Here is a 24,580-nt window from a genome sequence, read left to right as displayed (position 1 = left end):
GCTAAATCATGCTCTCTCGTCTGCAGGTATGCTTTGATGTGAGAGAGAAAGCCAGTCCCGTCATCGCCACCTCACCCGCTCTTAAGATAACCTTGGGGCCAACTGGGGACCCAAGGCTGGTTAGGAGACACCGCAATTGTGATGAACTGAGAGAATATTAGGGTAGCACTGTAATTGATGAATCATATGCTGTCTGCTGCTGTTCTTACCTCTTTCCCTTTCTGTCTTCAACACCTCTCTCCCCACCTCATCTTTCTTCCTCGTTTTATAATGCACAACATATGTGCATTGAAGTACAGATTGAACATATTTATAATATTACAATTATCATAATTATAATGCATTTATAACACCTGGATAATGAACTTCTTTCAATAAAGCATTTCACATTCTCCACTGGTTGAAATTAAGTATCTCATTGAAATACTATCCTGTGTCCTCAGATTAATGCAGATGAAGGGAGTTAGATTTGCATAGTATATTTTCTTCTGTATATGTGAATTACAAATCAATAATGTTTCTAGTCTATTGCATAGTTACAATGTGTAATCATTGATGTACCAGGATTAGGAGTGGTAAACACTATTGAAGTGTATAATTGTAATACATACATGCAGACACAGCATCATTCAAATAATGGATTTTGATATGACTGAAAGATAATGTCTCAAAGATTCATACCTGAACCGCACCTTTATTTGCCAAGGAAGAGTACATGATCAGTGAATATATTCAATGTACAGGCTACAATGTGGGAATCTCATGCATGGTAGGACTTGCATCCTTGGCACAATAAAGTTATTATATTCTACTCTATCCAAAGGCTTCATTAATGCCATTCAGACTTGAAGTTGATACAACAACTATGATAGCTGAGGTTCATAGATTGGTATGAATATTAGTTCAGAACCTAACGTTTTAGGGTCCATACACAGATCGGCTACATATTGTCGCTAGCTACACATCCATAGGCATACAGTTATTTTTATCCTCCACTACACAATAAGCAAGTAAATAGTTAGCTAGCTATGTTACTTCAGCTGCATTTCAAGGCAAGCTTACACAATTGTACATTCAATTTGTAGTAAATGGTTTAGCTAGCTAGATTCTTTACATCTTGTAACGGCTGTCATATTCCTCCTCCTCGGACGAGGAGAGGCGAGAAGGATCGGACCAATACGCGGAGTGGTTAGTGCTCATGATGATTTAAAAATCGAAACTGAACACTGAAAATACAAAAACAAATAAACGAAGAGCAGAAAACCGATACAGTACCGTGTGGTGAAAAACACAAACACGGAAACAAACACCCACAAACACACACGTGAACCCCGGCTGCCTAAGTATGATTCTCAATCAGGGACAACGATTGACAGCTGCCTCTGATTGAGAATCATACCAGGCCGAACGCACAAAACCCCAACATAGAAAACATCACATAGACAACCCACCCAACTCACGCCCTGACCATACTAAATAAATACAAAACAAGAGAAAACAGGTCAGGAACGTGACACATCTACTGTTTCACAAGACGACAAGCCTGGTTTGCTGGTTTTCTCAGGAGTCCCTATAACATTAAACAACACGAATTACAAATTAATTCTCCTAACACTACCTAGCTGGCCTGGTGAACTAGCTGGCCTCTATGAACTTGCTAAATAGCGATTTTTGTAAATTAACTTTATGACAAAAAAATATGCACAAACGTTTGTCTCTACATTAACTAACATATTTCTCTCAATTGTAAATGTTTTGCTTGACTCGTTATGACGTTATAACAACTTACATCTGGTTCCACTGTAATATTTTGTCAGCCATCTTTGTTTAAGAACGCCAAGGGTTGGGTGGCTCGCGTCAAAATTCGTCATTGAAACCACTCGATATGATTGGTCATATAAAAACCATGGGATCCAAATGCATAACGAGTACTCTAACTCCCCCTTGTGGTGGTCTGGAGCAATGAAGCCGTGACGCTGGGTACCTCTAAGTCCCGTGGTGCAAGCTCGCAACTTTTAAAGGAGGAACCACTGTAGGTCTTCCAACACTTGTTGTGGCCATAGTGTCAAAAAACGTAGGTTGCTCCCAATGCCAACCCATTCATCACAACTAACTGAGTGTGTGTTCCATATTTAGTGGATGTGCTTTACTGGCAGTATAACAAGACAAGTGGGAGGTGATTTATATGAATAGCAAAACCCCTACAAAACAAGCTGGCTATGGCCGGGTGGAGATGATATAAAATGCATTAAGAGATCAGCAATAAATCATTCTGGACTCCCAGAGAAAGGGGTAAAGCCTATAACTGGTGAGATGGGGTAGTGTGTGTGTATGTGTACAGTATGTGTGTGTGTGTGTGTGTGTGTGTGTGTGTGTGTGTGTGTGTGTGTGTGTGTGTGTGTGTGTGTGTGTGTGTGTGTGTGTGTGTGTGTGTGTGTGTGTGCGCGTGCGTATGTGTGCGTGTGTGTGTGTGTGTGTGTGTGTGTGTGTGTGTGTGTGTGTGTGTGTGTGTGTGCGTGTGTGTGTGTGTGTGTGCGCGTGTGTGTGTGCGTGTGCGTGTGTGTGTGTGTGTGTGAGAAAAGAGAAACCACTTTCTCTTCTATCACTCTATCGTGGCAGCTCAGACCTGAAGACCACAGCTCAGACCTGAAGACACACTGCGTCATCTCTCTTGTCCTCTGTTTATACCAAATGGGAGAGGGAGAGGAGTACATACTGTATGCGTGTTGGAAGAAGACTGAGAGGAAGATCAAGAGCTGTAGTCTTAGATTAGATTAGGGCTACTATAATTGATCATGTAATAAATCATGGTCTATCAATGAGAGAGGCTGGTCTGTGTCACGACTTCCGCCGAAGTCGGCCCCTCTCCTTGTTCGGGCGGCGTTCGGCGATCGACGTCACCGGCTTTCGAGCCATCGCCGCTCCATTTTTCATATGTCCATTTGTCTTGTCTTGTTCCATACACACCTGGTTTTCATTTCCCGAATCAATCTACTTGTACTTAACCCTCTGTTTCCCATCATGTATTTGTGTGGAATTGTTTCATGTTATGTGGTGTTTGATTTATGCGCTTGACTTTTATTTATGTTCCGTGTTTCGAGCGCGTTTGATCATTGTAGTGCTCTCGTTTTGGAACGGAAAATAAATGTGCGCCTGTAAACTATACTCTGCTCTCCTGCACCTGACTTCGCCTCCAGTACACGCCATAACAGTCTGAGAGTGCAGCCAAATCTGCAACGCTCAACAGTGGCATCTATTGTGAGCAATTTCCGGCAAAACAGCAGGTAAGATGTGCATTCTGCAAGGGCATCTGACTGAACTGCACGTTACAGAAGTAAATTGAGCAAAGCCTCCAAACCCACTTGTGTGTAATTGTTTTTGTATTTCTGCTTAGAACCCAACGGTTACCTCCCACAGGCGGGACAGGTAGGAATTTCACTGCTGTGCAGGAAACTGCAATCATTGATATGGTCATCAGAAACAATGGCATAAAACTCACAGAGATTGTTGGCAGACAACATCACATTTGGAAATATTCACAATGTAAGCATAACTATTTCTAGAGTCCTGAAACAACATCAAATCAGGATGAAGCAGTTGTACACTGTCCCCTTTGAGAGGAACTCTGAACGAGTCAAGCAACTCAGGAACCAATAGTCCAGGTAAGATGACTATAAAATACAGAACTGGTTTTGAACAAAACCAAACAGGGCAGAGGCACACACTGGCATGTTTTTAGGTATAATGTAAACTACCGTAATAGACTAACTCTTATGTTGCCTTGTGGATTTATTTTAGAGAGTCATGGAGATTGAAGCCAGGCAAACACCCCACATATTCCTCTTTGTGGATGAGGCTGGTTTCAACCTGGCCAAAACACGGCGAGGAAGGAATGTGATTGGGAAAAGAGCCACAGTGGATGTCCCGGGCTAGAGGGGTGCCAACATCACAATGTGTGCAGCAATATCCTCTGATGGATTGCTTTTACACAAACCGCTAATTGGGCCATACAACACAGAGCGTCTCATTTCATTCCTGGGTGACCTCTATGGAAGGGTTGTGTCAGGTGAGGAAAGGGTTGCAGTGAGGCGAAATCGGCCAACGTTTGCAATTGTATGGGGCAATGTGGCATTTCACCACTCCCGTGCAGTCACAGAGTGGTTTGCCAGGATGGTGTCACTTTTTTCCATACAGGATGGCCGGTATGGAATTACCTACTGTTTCATTATGGTGAAATGTCATCACACGTAATGTCAAATCATAAGTTCACGTTCAAGTTTGACTTGTCACATGCACAAGTACAGTGAAATACTTAACGTGCAAGCCCTACCCAACAGGACAATATTCAATATCAACAAAAGAAAAAATAAATCAAAATAATAATACAGGAGGAATCAGAAATTTGAAAAGAAGCTACAGTTGAAGTCAGAAGTTTACATACACTTGGGTTGGAGTCATTAAAACTCGTTTTTCAACCACTCCACAAATTTCTTGTCAACAAGCTATAGTTTTGGCAAGTCGGTTAGGACATCTACTTTGTGCATGACACAAGTCATCTTTCCAACAATTGTTTACAGACAGATTATTTCACTTATAATTCACTGTATCACAATTCCAGTGGGTCAGAAGTTTACATACACCAAGTTGACTGTGCCTTTAAACAGCTTGGAAAATTCCTGAAAATGATGTCATCGATTTAGAAGCTTCTGATAGGCTAATTGACATCATTTGAGTCAATTGGAGGTGTACCTGTGGATGTATTTCAAGACCTACCTTCAAACTCAGTGCCTCTTTGCTTGACATCATGGAAAACTCCAAAGAAATCAGCTAAGACCTGAATTGAAGACCTAATGAACTAGATAAGTCTGGTTCATCCTTGGGAGCAATTTCCAAATGCCTGAAGGTACCACGTTCATCTGTACAAACAATAGCATGCAAGTATAAACACCAAGGGACCACGCAGCTGTCATACCGCTCAGGAAGGAGACGCGTTCTGTCTCCTAGAGATGAACGTACTTTGGTGCGAAAAGTGCAAATCAATCTCAGAACAACAGCAAAGGACCTTGTGAAGATGCTGGAGGAAACAGGTACAAAAGTATCTATATCCACAGTAAAACGAGTCTTATATCGGCATAACCTGAAAGGCTGCTCAGCAAGGAAGAAGCCACTGCTCCAAAACCGTCATAAAAAAGCCAGACAATGGTTTGCATCTGCACATGGGGACAAATATCGTACTTTTTGGAGAAATGTCCTCTGGTCTGATGAAACAAAAATAGAACTGTTTGGCCATAATGACCATTGTTCTGTTTGGAGAAAAAAGGGGGAGACTTGCAAGCCGAAGAACACCATCCCAACCGTGAAGCACAGGGTGGCAGCATCATGTTGTGAGGGTGCTTTGCTGCAGGAGGGGCTGGTGCACTTCACAAAATAGATGGCATCATGAGGATGGAACATTATGTGGATGGAACATTATGTGGATATATTGAAGCAACATCTCAAGACATCAGTCAGGAAGTTAAAGCTTGGACGCAAATGGGTCTTCCAAATGGACAATGACCCCAAGCATACTTCCAAAGTTGTGGCAAAATGGCTTAAGGACAACAAAGTCAAGGTATTGTGGGCAGAACTGAAAAAGCGTGTGAGAGCAAGGAGGCCTACAAACCTGACTCAGTTACACCTGCTCTGTCAGGAGGAATGGGCCAAAATTCACCCATCTTATTGTGGGAAGCTTGTGGAAGGCTACCCAAAACATTTGACCCAAGTTGAACAATTTAAAGGCAATGCTACAAAATATTAATTGAGTGTATGCAAACTTCTGACCCACTGGGAATGCGATGAAAGAAATAATAGCTGAAATAAATCGTTCTCTCTACTATTATTCCGACATTTCACATTCTTAAAATAAAGTGGTGATCCTAACTGACCCAAGACAGGGAATTTTTACTCTGATTAAATGTCAGGAATTGTGAAAAACTGAGTTTAAATGTATTTGGCTAAGGTGTTTGTAAACTTCTGACTTCAACTGTATATACAGGGTCAGTGCTAGTACCACATGTACAATGTGCAGGGATACTGGAGTATTAAGGCAGATATGTACATGTAGGCAGGGATCAGGAGAAAGTGACTGGTAACAGGATCAATAATAATAATAATAATAATAGTAAATAGTAAATAGCATGGTGGTGAGTGTGTGTAAGTGTGAGGGTGTTAGTGTGTGGGTGTTAGTGTTCGTGTGTGGGTGTTAGTGTGAGCATGTTAGTGTGTTAGTGTGTAGGTGTGTGTGTGTGTGCAAGAGTGTCAGTGTAGGCGGATATACATGTAAACAGGGCTGAAGAGTGACTGGTAGCAGGAATATATAAATACTTATGGTAATAGACTAACAGTAATTGCAATCAATAATCAATGAACAGCAGCGTATTGGTAGTAATAAATCAAATGAATAATAATTTTAACCTGCAGTGTAGGTGTGAGGGGGAAAAGTAGTTATTGGAGTCTGTTTGTCTGAGCCTTGATGCACCGGTATTGCCTGCCGGACGGGAGCATGGGAGAACAGTCCTCCCTCCAAGGAGCACCAACAGGTTAATACAATGGCATCAATGCCCGCTGACATCATCAGTGCTTCCATGAGGTCATCATTGTTCCCCCAGTACTGTAGTGTCCCCTGTCCCCTACGTGTGTTTCCATGTGTGACTGACAGGTCTTGCTCTTTGTTACCACAGTGATTAGGGGATGACAGGTGCCCTCGTCTAGCATCAAGGACAGGTGTGTGTATACTGTACCTGTGGACAGGTACTGTACAGCACAGTGGAAACTGAGTCTGTGTCTGTGTTTCTAGACTGCAAGTGTGGAATGGATACAGTGTGTGTGTGTGTGTGTGTGTGTGTGTGTGTGTGTGTGTGTGTGTGTGTGTGTGTGTGTGTGTGTGTGTGTGTGTGTGTGTGTGTGTGTGTGTGTGTGTGTGTGTGCGTGCGTGTGTGTGTGTGTGTGAAATAATACAGTTCCTCCTTAGTCTGTGTCTTCCTTACAGGACACATACAGTATGTACAGTTATTTCCACTTTAGTTTATTTGGTACATATTTTCTTAACTGTATTTCTTGAACTGCGTTGTTGTCACGCCCTGACCATAGTTTGTTTTGTATGTTTCTATGTTTGTTTGGTCAGGGTGTGATATGAGTGGGCATTCTATGTTGTTTGTCTAGTTTGTCTATTTCTATGTGTTTGGCCTGATATGGTTCTCAATCAGAGGCAGGTGTTTGTCGTTGTCTCTGATTGGGAGCCATATTTAGGTAGCCTGTTTTGTATTGTGGGTTGTGGGTATTGTTCCTGTTCCTGTGTTTATGTTCACGTTACGGGACTGTTTCATCGTAGTTCGTTTGTTGGTTTATTGTTTTTGTTCGTTATTGTAAGTATTCTTATTAAAATGAATACGCACCACGCTGCATCTTGGTCCTCCTCTCTTTTGCCCGACGAAGATCGTGACAGTTGTTGGTTAATGGCATTAGTAAGCGTTTCACAGTAAGATCTACACCTGCTGTATTCGGCGCATGTGACAGATACAATTTGATTTGATTTTGATTTGACTATGGGGACACACGATAAAAACTATTTCCAATAAATAGAACCCACTAAATCAGTACATTTAAACTCTAGGAGATCATAAGAGTTCTTTTCAGTTCAATTGATTTTGATGAAGATTCATGGCCAGAGCCCCATTTCATTGTAATGCCCAGTTGACTCCCATTATAACCAGTCTATTATATGAAAGACTCATGTCTATGAAAGACTCATGTTAATACATCCAAATAAGTGGCTGATGTATGGCCACACACACACACACGCATGTACAGACATACACACACAGGCGATCACACATGCACACACACACACGCATGCACACACACACACACACACACGCACACATTCACAACATGTGTTATGACGATGGATTAAGGGTCCTAGCCTAGCCAGGCAGACTGGTCAATGTGAAATCAATATCACCTACGCATTATTAGCCCACACATTATTCAGCAGAAAATACAACACCACACAGAGAGAGAAGGCTAAGGTCGGGTCTACACTTGACACCTACATGCGACTTATGCTATCAGAATACGAAGATCGCATTGAAAAGATGGGTCTAGACGCACAAAAGTGGTCTGATTGTGTTCAGATCTGGCTGATCACAGGTGGTCAGGGATGCATTGTGTGCGGATTTCTCCTCAGTCTGGATGCAATCAGGCTACCGAAAGCGCATACAGTGGGCGAAGTCATCAACACTTCTCCCACAAGTCCAGAAAACTGTTGTTTTGGGACCGAGACGCACCTTTTCATTATAAAGTTGGAGGGAATATGTTCATAACGCGTGAGAAACGTGTTTGCTGGCTAGCTAATATTTATATACATTTTTGGGGATTTGGCTAGAGTTATGCTAACACGTATGCAATGCTTTTAGCGCGCTTGCTAGCTTGCTGGCTAGTTACAGAGGTTATCTGTCTAGTTAGCTACAGCAGTTAGCAACTGCCAACAGTTGTTGTTGTGTTATGATCGTACTTAGCCTATTCCACCGTTTGTAGAACGCATGCTGGCATTTGAATATAACATAGGGAAAGGGAATCCGGACACACTGTGGACACGGTAGACACATTTAAATGTAGGTGTAGACGCATGACACGTTCAGAATTCCATGATCAGAACTCTATGATCAGAATACTAAAGCTGCATGTGCTGTCAAGTCTAGACACGGCCTAATAGTCATCCGCAGAAAGCACTGCCTGGAGGCTGGCACATACTGCTGTAACACATTCACTCCATACAGACTTGTAGACTATGGTGCCAGCTACAGGAGTAGTAAGGTCTGTTCAAATGCATGGTGTGTACAGTAGATGATGATTACGATGATGTCTTTACTTTAGCTGTTATTAATGATGATGATAAAGATGTATATTTTCTATATGGTGTTTGAGCGTAATGGTGTACGTAATGATTATACTGACAATATGGATGTCTGCTTTGATATTGTTTTCATTCACGACATTGTTTTAGCGATGGTGTTGATACATGCACATTCGTAACGATGCTGAGGATGTTTCAGCTGTACTGATGGAGTTGTCGACTCACTTCCTAAAAGTGGGGATTCCATGGATGGATCGCCCCGGTGACACTCCTGACCCCTGGCTGTGTCCGGAGAGCAGACTGTCCGTCTCAAACTGGAACGTTCCCTCCGGGTCACCCGGAATGTCCAGGAATTCTCCGTCACTCCAAACCCCCACAGTCCCATCCATGGTCGTGTACTTGATGTATATGGTAACACTGGTCTGGAATGGAAGAGTCAACCAATGAATTAGGCAAAACAAACTAGAAACACACTATGGTCAGACAGTAAATTAACAACAACTAATGAAGGCTTCATAGAGCATGTATAAGCACTACATAGATGCTCCACAAATCATTCATAATCAATTTCATATTGCTTAAATTAAATGGTAATATAAAAGTGGCAGTGAAAGAGGTAGCCAAGATCCTTTGCTCTAATCTTTTCTTGTTTTGTTACGTGACATGTATGCCTCAGGATTGAGGCATCCAGGATTAGTTACCCTCTCTGCTGATATGTAAGTCAATGGGCGAGAGAGAGGGAAACACACTAGGGGTAACTCAACCCAACTCTCCCCTAGCCAGTGCTCCATGACAGGGTGGGCAACACATCTCCAAACTGTCCCCATAGGACATTTGACATCTGTAGTTAAAGAGGCTCATAATGTTCATAATGACATCTTTAATTAAACTGGAACAAAGAATCCATTCTTGGTTGAAATTAAACTAAAATTGACTTCCGGCTTTCTTGCCAAGTGAATATGGGGAAAAAAAGTGTGACAAAGGTAAATTTGTGAGACAGAATCTGCCTACAATTTCTGTAAAACAATTGTTGTAAAGCTCAATATTGGTTGACAGAGACCGTTGTGGTCACTTGCGGCACAAAGATACATTTGGTTTGACAGTAAGTGCTTAGATTGATCTGAACAGGAAGATGTAGAGACAGAGCAATTTTTCTTTCCTGTCTTCAGGGGACTTTTACACCTCCCTGGACAGTCAACTGATCTTTATTACAACCCAAGCAATTTGTTACATTCTTTCTCTCGCTCTCTTTTTCTCTCTCCTTTTCTCTCTTTCCCTCTTTCTCCTCTCTCTCTCTATCTCTGCCCTGTGACTGCAGAGCCAGTGAAGTTAGAGGCGTTACCATGGTATCCCCGCATCTTTCAGCAGGACGCGGTAAATAGAAACACTTCTGTTCAGTTAAAACACAGGTGAGACTCTGGGCCGGCTGTGTTCATCTACACTCCCTCGTCAGGGACAGAGAGGTGTGTGTGTGTGTGTGTGTGTGTGTGTGTGTGTGTGTGTGTGTGTGTGTGTGTGTGTGTGTGTGTGTGTGTGTGTGTGTGTGTGTGTGTGTGTGTGTGTGTGTGTGTGTGTGTGTGTGAGCCATTCTGACTTGTGTGTGACATCATCGCTATAGAGCCATTTCCTGGCTGCGTCATGAAAAGTTGCAGATACCAGCTCTGTTTACTAGCAGTGGATACGACCACATGCAACTTCAAATGCCGCTTGTGCAAGTAAACAAACACGTAATCAGATGGTTATCGTCTACAACATCGCTATGTCACCAGAGGGTTGATTATCCTAAAAGTTAGCTAGCCAGCGAGGCTATGTAAAGTATCACAACTAGAGCTAGATAAAGACAGAAAAATAAAATACTTGTTGACCATAACTATAGCCATCAGTCTTGTGTGTTTTCATGGTTATCACTCATTCCCTGTTAAGTTTGTCAAGGTCCCAACATCAGTGTTAGCTATTGTTAGCTATTGGTGCCGGGATAAGCTCTCACACAGTCTCTCTCTGTTTCGCTGTCCTCCTCTCTATATCTCTTTTGATCTTTCCATCACTTGCTCCCATTATCTCACACTTCCTCTTTTTCATTCTCTCACATACTGTTTCTTTCTGAATACAGTGCATTCGGAAAGTATTCAAACCCCTTGACTTTTTACACATTTTGTTACGTTACAGCCTTATTATAAAATGTATTAAATGTTTTTTTCCCCCCTCATCAATCTACACACAATACCCCATAATGATGAGGCAACAACAGGTATTGTAACGGCTTTCCTCCTCCTCTTCATCCGAAGAGGAGGAGCAGGGATTGAACCAAAATGCAGCGTTGGAATATGACATACTGATTTATTGAACAAGACGAAAAAACACGAAAACACTTTAACAAACTACAAAACAACAAACGACGTAGACGCACCTGAACATAAGAACTTACATATAACGAAGAACGCATGAAACAGGAACAGACTACATAAACCGAACAAACGAACAAACAAACCGAAAACAGTCCCGTGTGGCGCAACGTACACAGACACAGGAGACAACCACCCACAAACAAACAGTGTGAAAACACCTACCTTAATATGGCTCTCAATCAGAGGAAATGAAAACCACCTGCCTCTAATTGAGAGCCATATCAGGTCACCCTTAACAAACATAGAAACACACAACATAGACTACCCACCCAAACTCACGCCCTGACCGTCAAACACATACAAAATAACAGAAAACCGGTCAGGAACGTGACATAACCCCCCCCCCAAGGTGCGTACTCCGAACGCACCACCAAAAGTCTAGGGGAGGGTCTGGGTGGGCGTCTGACCACGGTGGTGGCTCAGGCTCAGGGCGAGGTCCCCACCCCACCATAGTCAATCCCAGCTTACGTCTCCCCCTCAGAATGACCACCCTCATTTTACACCCACTTAATTTAAAGGGTAAACTTAAGATAAGGGGCAGCACCGGGACAAGGGGCAGCACCGGGATAAGGTAGAGATAGCTCAGGACAAAAAGGTAGGTCAGGATAGAGAGGTAGCTCAGGATAGAGGGGCAACTCCGGACTGAAGGGCAGCTCCGGACAGAGAGACAGCTCTGGACTGAGGGGCAGTTCTGGATAGATGGCAGCTCTGGGCTGAGGGGCAGCTCATGACTGGCTGACGGCTCTGGACGCTCATGGCTAGCTGACGGCTCTGGACGCTCATGGCTGGCTGACGGCTCTGGACGCTCATGGCTGGCTGACGGCTCTGGACGCTCATGGCTGGCTGACGGCTCTGGACGCTCATGGCTGGCTGACGGCTCTGGACGCTCATGGCTGGCTGACGGCTCTGGACGCTCATGGCTGGCTGACGGCTCTGGACGCTCATGGCTGGCTGACGGCTCTGGACGCTCATGGCTGGCTGACGGCTCTGGACGCTCATGGCTCGCTGGCGGCTCTGGACGCTCATGGCTCGCTGGCGGCTCTGGCAGATCCTGTCTGGTTGGCGGCTCTGGCAGATCCTGTCTGGTTGGCGGCTCTGGCAGATCCTGTCTGGATGGCGGCTCTGGCAGATCCTGTCTGGTTGGCGGCTCTGGCAGATCCTGTCTGGTTGGCGGCTCTGGCAGATCCTGTCTGGTTGGCGGCTCTGGCAGATCCTGTCTGGTTGGCGGCTCTGGCAGATCCTGTCTGGATGGCGGCTCTGGCAGATCCTGTCTGGTTGGCGGCTCTGGCAGATCCTGTCTGGTTGGCGGCTCTGGCAGATCCTGTCTGGTTGGCGGCTCTGGCAGATCCTGTCTGGTGAATGGCTCTAGCGGCTCCTGACTGACTAACGGCTCTGACGGCTCGGGACAGACGGGCGGCTCTAATGGCTCGGGACAGACGGATGGCTCAGACGGCACTGGGCAGACGGATGGCTCAGATAGCGCTGGGGAGACGGATGGCTCAGATGGCGCTGGGGAGACGGATGGCTCAGATGGCGCTGGGGAGACGGATGGCTCAGATGGCGCTGGGGAGACGGATGGCTCAGATGGCGCTGGGGAGACGGATGGCTCAGATGGCGCTGGGGAGACGGATGGCTCAGATGGCGCTGGGGAGACGGATGGCTCTGGCCGGATGAGGCGCACTGTAGGCCTGGTGCGTGGTGCCGGAACTGGAGGCACTGGGCTGGAGACACGCACCATAGGGAGAGTGCGTGGAGGAGGAGCAGGGCTCTGGAAACGCACTGGAAGCCTGGTGCGTGGTGTAGGCACTGGTGGTACTGGGCTGGGGCGGGGAGGTGGCGCCGGAAATACCGGACCGTGCAGGCGTACTGGCTCCCTTAAGCATTGAGCCTGCCCAACCTTACCTGGTTGAATGCTCCCCGTCGCCCGACCAGTGCGGGGAGGTGGAATAACCCGCACCGGGCTATGTAGGCGAACCGGGGACACCATGCGTAAGGCTGGTGCCATGTAAGCCGGCCCAAGGAGACGTACTGGTGGCCAGATATGTAGAGCCGGCTTCATGGCACTTGGCTCAATGCTCAATCTAGCCCTACCAGTGCGGGGAGGTGGAATAACCCGCACCGGGCTATGCACACGTACAGGAGACACCGTGCTCTCTACTGCGTAACACGGTGTCTGCCCGTACTCCCGCTCTCCACGGTTAGCCTGGGAAGTGGGCGCAGGTCTCCTACCTGCCCTTGGCCCACTACCTCTTATCCCCCCCCCCCAAGAAATTTTTGGGGTTTCTTCTCGGGCTTCCTTGCTAGCTGCGTACCTTCATATCTCCGGTCTTGAGCTTGATTCTCCGGCTTCCAGCCACGTCTCCTTGCTGCCTCCTCAACTCACGAGCGCGGCGATATTCCCCAATATGTGCCCAGTGTCCTTTTCCCTCCAAGACTTCTTCCCATGTCCAAGACTCCTGTTTAGTAGGCCACTGCTCGAACTTACGCTGCTTGGTTCTGGATTGGTGGGTGGTTCTGTAACGGCTTTCCTCCTCCTCTTCTTCCGAAGAGGAGGAGCAGGGATTGAACCAAAATGCAGCGTTGGAATATGACATACTGATTTATTGAACAAGACGAAAAAACACGAAAACACTTTAACAAACTACAAAACAACAAACGACGTAGACGCACCTGAACATAAGAACTTACATATAACGAAGAACGCATGAAACAGGAACAGACTACATAAACCGAACAAACGAACAAACAAACCGAAAACAGTCCCGTGTGGCGCAACGTACACAGACACAGGAGACAACCACCCACAAACAAACAGTGTGAAAACACCTACCTTAATATGGCTCTCAATCAGAGGAAATGAAAACCACCTGCCTCTAATTGAGAGCCATATCAGGTCACCCTTAACAAACATAGAAACACACAACATAGACTACCCACCCAAACTCACGCCCTGACAGTCAAACACATACAAAATAACAGAAAACCGGTCAGGAACGTGACAGGTATTAAGAAAGTTTAGCAAATGTATTAAAAATAAAAAACTGAAATATCACATTTACATAAGTACTCAGACCATTTACTCAGTACTTTGTTGAAGCACCTTTGGCAGCGATTACAGCCTCGATTCTTCTTGGGTATGACGCTACAAACTTGCAAGCTCTGTCAGGGTGGATGCGAGCGCGCTGCAGTGCTTTTTTCAGGTCCCTCCAGAGATGTTCAATCGGGTTCAAGTCCGGGCTCTGGTTGGGCCACTCAAGGACATTCAGAGACTTGTCCCGAAGCCACTCCTGCATTGTCTTGGCCGTGTGCTTAGGGTCCTGTTGGAAGGTGAAGAACCTTTGCCCCAGTCTGAAGTCCTGAGCGCTCTGGAGCAGGTTTTCATCAAGGATCTTTCTGTACTTTACTCTGTTCATCTTTCCCTCGATCCTGACTAGTCTCCCAGTCCCTGCCACTGAAAAATATCCTCACAGTATATCCTCACACCTCACATGATGCTGCCACTATCATGCTTGACCGTAGGGATGGTGCAAGGTTTCCTCCTGACGTGACGCTTGGCATTCAGTCCAAAGAGTTCAATCTTGGTTTCATCAGACCAGAGAATCTTGTTTCTCATGGACTGAGTCCTTTAGGTGCCTTTTGGCAAACTCCAAGCGGGCTGTCATGTGCGTTTTACTGAGTAGTGGCTTCAGCTTGGCCACTCTACCATAAAGGCCAGATTGGTGGAATGCTGCAGAGATGGGTGTTCTCCTGGAAGGTTCTCCCATCTCCACAGAGGTTCTCTGGTGCTCTGTCAAAATGACCATTGGGTTATTGGTCTCCTCCCTGACCAAGGCCCTTCTCCCTCGATTGCTCAGTGTTGGCCGGGCGGCCAGCTCTAGGAAGAGTCTTGGTTGTTCCTAACTTCTTGTATTTAAGAATGATGGAGGCCAATGTGTTCTTGTGGACCTTCAATGCTGCAGACATTTTTTGTTACCTTTCCCCAGATCTGTGCCTTGACACAATCCTGTCTCTGAGCTCTACGGACAATTTCTTGGACCTCATGGCTTAGTTTTTGCACCTGAGATCAATTTTGGGTCTGATAGCAAAGGGTCAGAAAACTTTATTTGTAAACATTTCTAAAAACATGTTTTTGCTTTGTCATTAGGGGTTATTATGTGCAGATTGATGAGGAAAAAATATAATTTAATCAATTTTAGAACAAGGCTGTTAAGTAACAAAATGTGGAAAAAGGGAAGGGGTCTGAATACTTTCCAAATACACTGTATGTGGCTGTTGGATCAATACTCACCTGAGGTCAATAAAATACTTGTCTTTTTGGCTGTGTTCGGTATATACTGTATAATGTCTATAGATCAGTATGGAGGATTCTCATTCTTATGGCTATGGATATCTAAACTGATCAGGAACCAGTGTTGGGAATTACCCTGATGGCGGTGTTGTTGTCGTCGATGAGTGTGTCTGTCACCTCTAGCTGGCCCTCCTCCGCCACCTTCTGTAGAACCATCTTGAAGGTTCCAATGACTCTGGAACAACAGAACCACAAGAACCATGAGCATTCACTGTTTCACAAAAAGAGCAGAATATTCCTGATTCAGTGAGTTGTGGCATAGGACTGTGCCTTGGCTAAAAACACTGGTGTTGTTATGTGATTGTTCAGAGAGAAGGCTTCAAGTAGGCCACATTTGCATTTGAGCTGGGTTTGGTAGGTTCCATTGAATTAGGTTGATAGTGCTGTCCTTGCACAGCTCAGTCTGTCTCTCTGTATCTATCTCTCTTTTCACTGTCTTCCTTGACTATGTGACATTCCCATATGTGTGTGTGTGCCTGTGTGTGTATGTGTGCGAGCGTGTAGGCAGAGTGATGGAAACTGGCTCTGACAGCCAGGGAGAGTGTGTCATTGTCGTTGGCCGCTACAACAACTAACCAGTAAAGAGGAGCAGACGGAGAAATAGACTCTTATTAGAACTCAGAGATAGAGCTACAGACACAGACGCAGATAGGGACGCACACAAACACGGAATAAAGGGTAACACACACTATTTGCTCTATACTCTTTCCACTTTCTCTATTGCGATACTGATATTGTCACGTTTCCCTGTGATCTCATGCCTGTTTCTCTCTCAGAGAGAGGATACAGCTAAATACAGGGCCTCAGAATATTAAACTGCAAAAAATCAAACCCAGCCAGGTCGCTCAAGATCCACTGCGAAATTAGACGTCCGCGCAGGTAAGCAGGATGTCAGGAGATTACTTCAAAACCGGCCTCTAGGGGCAATGGTGAGCACAATTACAAATATTTTGTCTTGAAATTTGCTAGGGTGTTGTGGATGGGCGTAAACTGCCAGCTCCGGCTCCGAGGGTCGCGTGTTCAATCCCAGTGCTGGGAAATCCCAGTGCAAACCTTAACCCCTTAACTATTCAGAATGAATGCCTGAACTTAACCTTCAAATTGGACGTCTGATTCTGCAGTAAGACAGTCAGAGCTTGTTGTCAAACCAGCAGGTCTGTTCTCGACAAACACACACACGGACACACACAATATCCCCCGCACAGCCCCACCACCCTTCCGCCAGTGAGTACTTGTTGAAGTTAAGTAGCAACCAACTCTATCCCCATTCCAACACCTGACAGTTATTTCCTTATAATATTGTCGGGGGAAACTCATTAGCTGCTATCGCTGCCCTGAGGAAAAACAACTTTAACAAAGTGTCTAAGAAAACGTAGGTGATTTATTCCTTTAGCATATCAACTTTAGAGTGCTGTTAACTTCCTGTCCTTTAGCAAAGTTGCCTGAAATGAATTGCTGCCTAGAAAAACAACATTTTATTATTTTCAATTGTTTTTGACCCTCAAAAGAAGCCAAAGGCTGCAAATGACTTTATTGGGCATAAGCCTATCTCAATTCCCATTCTCTAAAATTCCATAGTTTCACAATGTACCAGACTGCATACAGAAATATGGGTTACACTCTATGGCCAACAAGTACAGTATAAAGGATTCATTAAGCCTTCATAGAGCATTTATAAGGCCTTCATATGTGCTTCACAAATCATTTACAAGCAAATGTAATTTGGTGTTTATTAAAAGTGGGAGCGAAACCTGGTACCCTTTGTATTCAGTCAGAGAATTATAAAGGTGTGAATAATTTATATAGTTTCCCCCGGACAATATTGTAGCAGAGTAATCAATCACACACCACACAAAGACCCAGTATACTACTACTATATATATCCACACACACACACACACACACACACACACACACACACACACACACACACACACACACACACACACACACACACACACACACACACACACACACACACACACACACACACACACACACACACACACATTAATCACTGGGAGCCCAACTACACGTAATATAAACCACAGTCAATAGTATCACACTCTGTCACATACACACACACACTGGAGGAGGTTGAGGTGGGTATTTCTCCTAAGGGATGGTCAGTAACAGTGAGAGAGGCCTGGGCATTATGAGAAGTGACAGGCAGGGAGCAAACTTGGGCTATTAGGATATGTGTGAGTGTGGGTGTGTGAGTGTAGAGAGAGAGAGAGAGAGAGTAAGAGAGAGGCTATTTGGTCCTTTCACTTAAAAGACCAATCACAAACCACCATTGTGTTCATCACTCTAAATTCTCTGTATCCACTTTTCTTTCACCAACCATCGTATCTCTCTTACCTGGTTGCATTCAGTTCAACCTTTTCAACTTTGTGCAGCTAGTTGCAAGCAACAGCCAATCAAAACAAATACTTTTGTCACATGATCCGTTGAAGTTTCAGAATTCTAACCAGTTGTCATGTCAACACAGCTGCCTGCCACTGCCAGTGTGCATAAAGGTTGACAGAAGAGACATTAGCAGAACGGGAGATATCTACAAATTGGCATCATGGCTAGTCAAATGAAGATGGTTTGGCAGTCAATAAATGCAATTATTGAAGTGAACCCAAACCTTTCCCTGACCAGTTTCAACTGAAATTGTTCACCCTGAACTGTGCTAATTAGCTAGCTAATGTTAGCTTAATTCCTTGCTAGCATGGTTAGCTCGTTACTAGCTAGTCATGTTGATGTTCTCAATATCATTTTGGCTAGCTAGCTAAATTGTACAGACTGCATTTTGTCTATATCCATGCTGTTACAATAACCAAACAATTGGACACACAAATAATTGGTGAAACCACGATGTAATGCAGCAGCACAACATGGGATGAGTGCAGAATTCAAAAAGAATATGACAGAAGCAGCCTCAATTTGCTGTTGCATGCAATTGTTTTGTTGCGTCATGTAACGTTAACAGCAAAGTTGCTTGAGATGATGTAACTTGCAACCTGGAACTGCAACTAAAAGTGCGTGAAAGTTGCTTTGTGTTTCAAATGTCATATTATGTTCAAATAGTTAAAGTACAAAAGGGAAAATAAATAAAAATAAATATGGGTTGTATTTATAATGGTATTTGTTTTTCACTAGTTGCCCTTTTCTTGTGGCAACAGGTCACAAAAATCTTGCTGCTGTGATGGCACACTGTGTAATTTCACCCAATAGATATGGGAGTTTATCATTTTTTTTTCTTTTTTCGAATTCTTTGTGGATTTGTGTAATCTGGGGGACATATGTGTCTCTAATATGGTCATACATTTGGCAGGAGGTTAGAAAGTGCAACTCAGTGTTCACCTCATTTTGTGGGCAGTGTGCACATAGCCTGTTTTGAGATCCAGGACTGCATATGGCGGCCTTTCGCAATAGCAAGGCTATGCTCACATGCTCTGTACATAGTCAAAGCTTTCCTTAAGTTTGGGTCCGTCACAGTGGTCAAGTATTCTGCCACTGTGTACTCTCTGTTTAGGGCCAAATAGCATTCTAGTTTGCTCTGTTTTTTTTCGTTAAATCTTTCCAATGTGTCAAGTAATTATCTTTTTTGTTTTCTCATGACTTGGTTGAGTCTAATTGTGTTGCTGTCCTGGGGCTCTGTGAGATTTGTTTGTATTTGTGAACAGAGTCCCAGGACCAGCTTGCTTAGGGGACTCTTCTCCAGGTTCATCTCTCTGTAGGTGATGGCTTTGTTATGGAAGGTTTGGGAACCGCTTCCTTTTAGGTGGTTGTAGAATTAAATGGCTCTTTTCTGGATTTGGATAATTAGCGGGTATTCTGCTCTGCATGCATTATTTGGTGTTTTAGTGTGTACACTTGGGATATTTTTGCAGAATTCTGCATGCAGAGTCTCAATTTGGTGTTTGTCCCATTTTGTGAATTCTTGGTTGGTGAGCGGACCCCAGACCTCACAACCGTAAAGGGCAATAGGTTCTATAACTGAACAAGTATTTTTTGCCAGATCCTAATTGTATGTCGAATGTTATGTTCCTTTTGATGGCATAGAAGGCCCTTCTTGCCTTGTCTCTCAGATCGTTCACAGCTTTGTGGAAGGTACCTGTGGCGCTGATGTTTAGGCTGAGGTATGTGTCGTTTTCTGTGTGCTCTAGGGCAACAGTGTCTAGATGCCATTTGTATTTGTGGTCCTGGCAACTGGACCTTTTTTGTAACACCATCATTTTTGTCTTACTGAGATTTACTGTCAGGGCCCAGGTCTGACAGAATCTGTGCAGAAGATCTAGGTGCTGCGTAGGCCCTCCTTGGTTGGGGACAGAAGCACCAGATCATCATCAAACAGTAGGCATTTGACTTCAGATTCTAGTTGGGTGAGGCCGTGTGCTGCAGACTGTTCGAGTGCTCTCGCCAATTCGTTGATATATATGTTAAAGAGGATGGGGCTTCTGCTGCATCCCTGTCACACCCCACGGCCCTGTGGAAAGAAATGTGTGTGTTTTTTGCCAATTTTAATCGCACACTTTGTCACGCCCTGACCTTAGAGATCCTTTTTATGTCTCTATTTTGGTTTGGTCAGGGCGTGAGTTGGGGTGGGCATTCTATGTTTTGTGTTTCTATGATTTTCTATTTCTATGTTTTGGCCGGGTATGGTTCTCAATCAGGGACCACTGTCTATCGTTGTCTCTGATTGGGAACCATACTTAGGTAGCTCTTTTTTCCACCTGTGTTTGTGGGAAGTTGACTTTGTTTAGGGCACATAGCCTTTGAGCTTCACGGTTTGTTTTTGTAGTGTTTATTGTTTTGTTCGGCGTCATTTTGACTTAATAAATAAAATGTACGCTCACCACGCTGCACCTTGGTCCACTCCTTTCAACAGCCGTGACACACCTGTTGTTTGTGTACATGGATTTTATATTGTTTTTCCCCCAACACCACTTTCCATCAATTTGCATAGAAGACCCTCATGCCATTTCTTAAAAATCAACAAAGCATGAGAAGACTTTGCCTTTGTTTTGGTTTGTTTGTTTGTCAATTAGGGGGTGCAGGGTTAATTTGTGGTCTGTTGTACTGTAATTGGGTAAAAAGTCAATTTGGCATTTGCTCAGTACATTGTTTTCACTGAGAAAATGTATGAGTCTGCTGTTAATGATAATGCAGAGAATTTTCCCAAGGTTGCTGTTGACGCATATCCCACGGTAATATGTCTCCACTTTTGTGGATTGGGGTGATCAGTCCATGGTTCCAAAAATTGGGGAAGATGCCAGAGCTGAGGATGATGTTAAAGAGTTTAAATTTAGCCAATTGGAATTTGTGGTCTGTATATTTTATAATTTCATTGAGGATATCAGCAACACCAAAGGCCTTTTTGGGTTGGAGGGTTTGTATTTTGTCCTGTAGTTCATTCAATGTAATTGGAGAATCCAGTGGGTTCTGGCAGTCTTTAATTTGTATTTGATCATGTATATGTTTTTGCTATTTGTTCTTTGTAATAGGGACAAAAAGATGGTTTACCCATACATCTCCGTTTTGGATAGATAACTCTTTGTGTTGTTGTTTGTTTAGTGTTTTCCAATTTTCCCAGAAGTGGTTAGGGTCTAAGGATTCTTCAATTACATTGAGCTGATTTCTGACGTGCTGTTCCTTCTTTTTCCATAGTGTATTTCTGTATTGTTTTATTGATTCACCAGAGTGAAGGCATAGGCTCAGGTTTTCTGGGTCTCTATATTTTTGGTTGGATAGGTTTCTCAATTTCTTTCTTTTGTTTTTAATTCTTCATCAAACCATTTGTCATTGTTGTTAATTTTCTTCGGTTTTCTGTTCAAAATGTTTTGATTTGATATGGAAGCTGAGAGGTCAAATATACTATTTAGGTTTTCTACTGCCAAGTTTACACCTTCACTATTCCAGTGAAACGTTTTGTCCAGGAAGTTATCTAAAATGGATTGAATTTGTTGTTGCCAAATAGATATTATTATTATTATTTTATTTTTTTTAAATAAATTTTACCCCCTTTTCTCCCCAATTTTCGTGGTTTCCAATCGCTAGTAATTACTATCTTGTCTCATCGCTACAACTCCCGTACGGGCTCGGGAGAGACGAAGGTCGAAAGCCATGCGTCCTCTGAAGCACAACCCAACCAAGCCGCACTGCTTCTTAACACAGTGCGCCTCCAACCCGGAAGCCAGCCGCACCAATGTGTCGGAGGAAACACCGTGTCCCTGGCCCGGGCGCGCACTGTGCCCGGACCGCCACAGGAGTCGCTGGAGCGCGATGAGACAAGGATATCCCTACCGGCCAAACCCTCCCTAACCCGGACGACGCTATGCCAATTGTGCGTCGCCCCACGGACCTCCCGGTCGCGGCCGGCTGCGACAGAGCCTGGGCGCGAACCCAGAGACTCTGGTGGCGCAGCTAGCAGCCAAATAGATTTTTGATAGGTTTCCACACTACTTTCCTTCCATCTATAGCATTTCTTAATATTATTCAGTTCCTTTGGCTTTGATGCCTCATGAGTATTGCTCTGTTCACAGTAGACAGTGATTTTCAAGCACACTGTGATTTTCCTGTGATCTGATAGGGGTGTCAGTGGGCTGACTGTGAACAATCTGAGAGACTCTGGGTTGATGTCAGTGATAAAGTAGTCTACAGTAATACTGCCAAGAGATGAGTTATAGGTGCACCTACCGTAGGAGTCCCCTCAAAGCCTACCATTGACTATGTACATACCCAGCGTGCTACAGAGCTGCAGGAGTTGTGACCCGTTTTTGTTGGTTATGTTGTCGTAGTTCTGCCTATGGGGGCATATGGGGGAGGGAATGCTGTCACCTCCAGGTAGGTGTCTCTCTCTCTTTCGCGCTCTCTCTCGTTCTCACACTCTCTCACGCTCTCTCTGTATCTCTCATGCTTTCCCTCTCTCCCCCTTCTCTCTGTGCCTGTAATCTCCCTCTCTCCCTCCCTCCTGAGAGATGGATGCAGTATGCAGCAGAATACTGCAGCCAAATAATAACAACTGCAGCCAAATGAAGGAACCATTAGTCAACACAGACATATAATTCAATAGAGGACAAACTTTATTGACAGAACTTAACACCAGGTTTAATCCTCACTGTCACAAATCATTCCCCCGCCAATGCAGACAGCTAGGCTTCATCTGGAAGTAGCTAAGTCTTTCCATACTGAGTACTGAATAATACATGTCCTGTTTGGCTCATAGCCAGAATACCTTGGATTATTCTCTAGTTTGGAGTATAGCTTATCTCTTTTTTCATAGAAAAGAAAACCGAGGTCAACTTTTATTTATTTGGTACAGGAGGATACAGGAAGACAGTCGGTCCCCTTCACTGTTCTCTCTCCTCCACCCCTTTCTTCTCTTCCCCCCCATCTTCCTCTCCTCTCTACTCTGTCCTTTTGTTATCACGATGGTGATCGATACCTCGATACCTCCTCAGAAAAGTGAACGGTTTGTCGGTTCCTTTCAGCCTTTGTAACGCGTGTACAACTCCTGAATAATTGAAGAAAACTAGCCTATCATGTTCTGGCTCACTTTTTAGCTCTTCAAAAGGTGCCATTCATTATTGATCCTGACGTGCCAAACAATTTACTTTCATCTGCTTCATAATTTAGAGCAGAGGTCATCTCCTTCCTTCTCAAGTGAAATACATTTTTCTTTCTAGGTCAACCCTCAATCTCAAGTTAGCTGGCTTTAAAAAATGAATTAAAAAATATACCTTTATTTAACTAGGCAAGTCAGTTAAGAACAAATTCTTATTTACAGTGACGGCCTACCTGGGAAGAGTGGGTTAACTGCCTGGTTCAGGGGCAGAGCGACAGATTTTTACCTTGTCAGCAACCTTTTGGTTACTGGCCCAACGCTCTAACCACTAGGCTACCTGCCGCCCCGGCTTCTATCGAGTAATACATTAAATTGAAGCTTAACTACGATAATAAGTGTTGCTGTTCGAAGACATGAATGCAGAGAAGATCTTGGAGTATGAGTGGGAAACAATACACAGGTTGTTTAGTATTCTCTCATAGAAATGACTGTATGCTTTACACTTGCACGTGATTTAGTTATCATCATCACATTACAAAGCAGTGCCCCCCGTTGGCCAACAGTGAGACATGAATAAAACTTGTACACACACACACACACACACACACACACACACACACACACACACACACACACACACAATCTCTCTTGTCTGCCACCCCTATAACACTATGGTTATTGTTATGCCCCTGTAAAAGTTAAGAGGCGGTTTATGAGTTCTCTATGTGAGGGGCAGCTACTCTGGGGAATGACAATGACCCTCTGCACTAAAGAGCCTGATAAGGTTTCTATGTTAAAGTAGCCAATGCTTGGTTATAATATTGTGGCTACTAAATGTGAAAGTCTTGTGTAAAGAATATGTTTGGAAACATTATTTCTACTTATTGAACCCGTTATTGTTTTACAGGGAATTTATTTAATTATATGAAGAAATTTGGATAGCTAATTCCAAATTAAAAAGTGAACTTAAAACAAGATGAAACAAATGGGTTGCATTTACATGAAATATTAGTTTGTATTTGTTATTTATTATGTTTAACCAAAGGGTAAAAGTAAGCTGAGTGTTGAAAGATTGCAACTTCAAATATAGGTTTGGTAATAATACAATAAAACAGTTGGCATTGAATCATATATTTGGTTTCAACAAATGTAGTATTTTTCAATTGAAAAAAACTAACTCATTTAGTTGTAACCGGTTAAAGTATTTTTTGTTGTTCGTTGATCCAAAGAGTCTTTGTTTACAGTGCAGAGGAAATGAGGGATAATAGGGATGAAGGCATGATTTGCAGTCTGTGGGAGAAGAGAGGGAGGGAGACGGGGAGAGCGGAGGCGAAAGCAGAGAGAAGCTGAGTTTGGGAGCAGAAGATACACATGAATTA

General features: G+C 43.9%; 1 protein-coding gene across 1 annotated transcript in view; it reads right to left on the bottom strand.

The window, feature by feature from the left end:
• The window catches only part of LOC120024315 (otoferlin), a 127,338-nt gene that overhangs the window by 49,034 nt on the left and 53,724 nt on the right, over nucleotides 1-24,580 (bottom strand). Inside the window, exons 4-5 of the mRNA XM_038968533.1 lie at nucleotides 15,722-15,821; nucleotides 9,119-9,315 (exon numbers count right to left, since the gene is read on the bottom strand). Coding sequence (XP_038824461.1) covers nucleotides 9,119-9,315; nucleotides 15,722-15,821 — 297 coding nt within the window. The remainder of the gene's footprint in view (nucleotides 1-9,118; nucleotides 9,316-15,721; nucleotides 15,822-24,580) is intronic.

The sequence above is a fragment of the Salvelinus namaycush genome, chromosome 29, assembly GCF_016432855.1.
Source record: "Salvelinus namaycush isolate Seneca chromosome 29, SaNama_1.0, whole genome shotgun sequence".
Lineage (NCBI taxonomy): Eukaryota > Metazoa > Chordata > Actinopteri > Salmoniformes > Salmonidae > Salvelinus > Salvelinus namaycush.
This window is presented reverse-complemented; position numbering and strand designations above follow the sequence as displayed.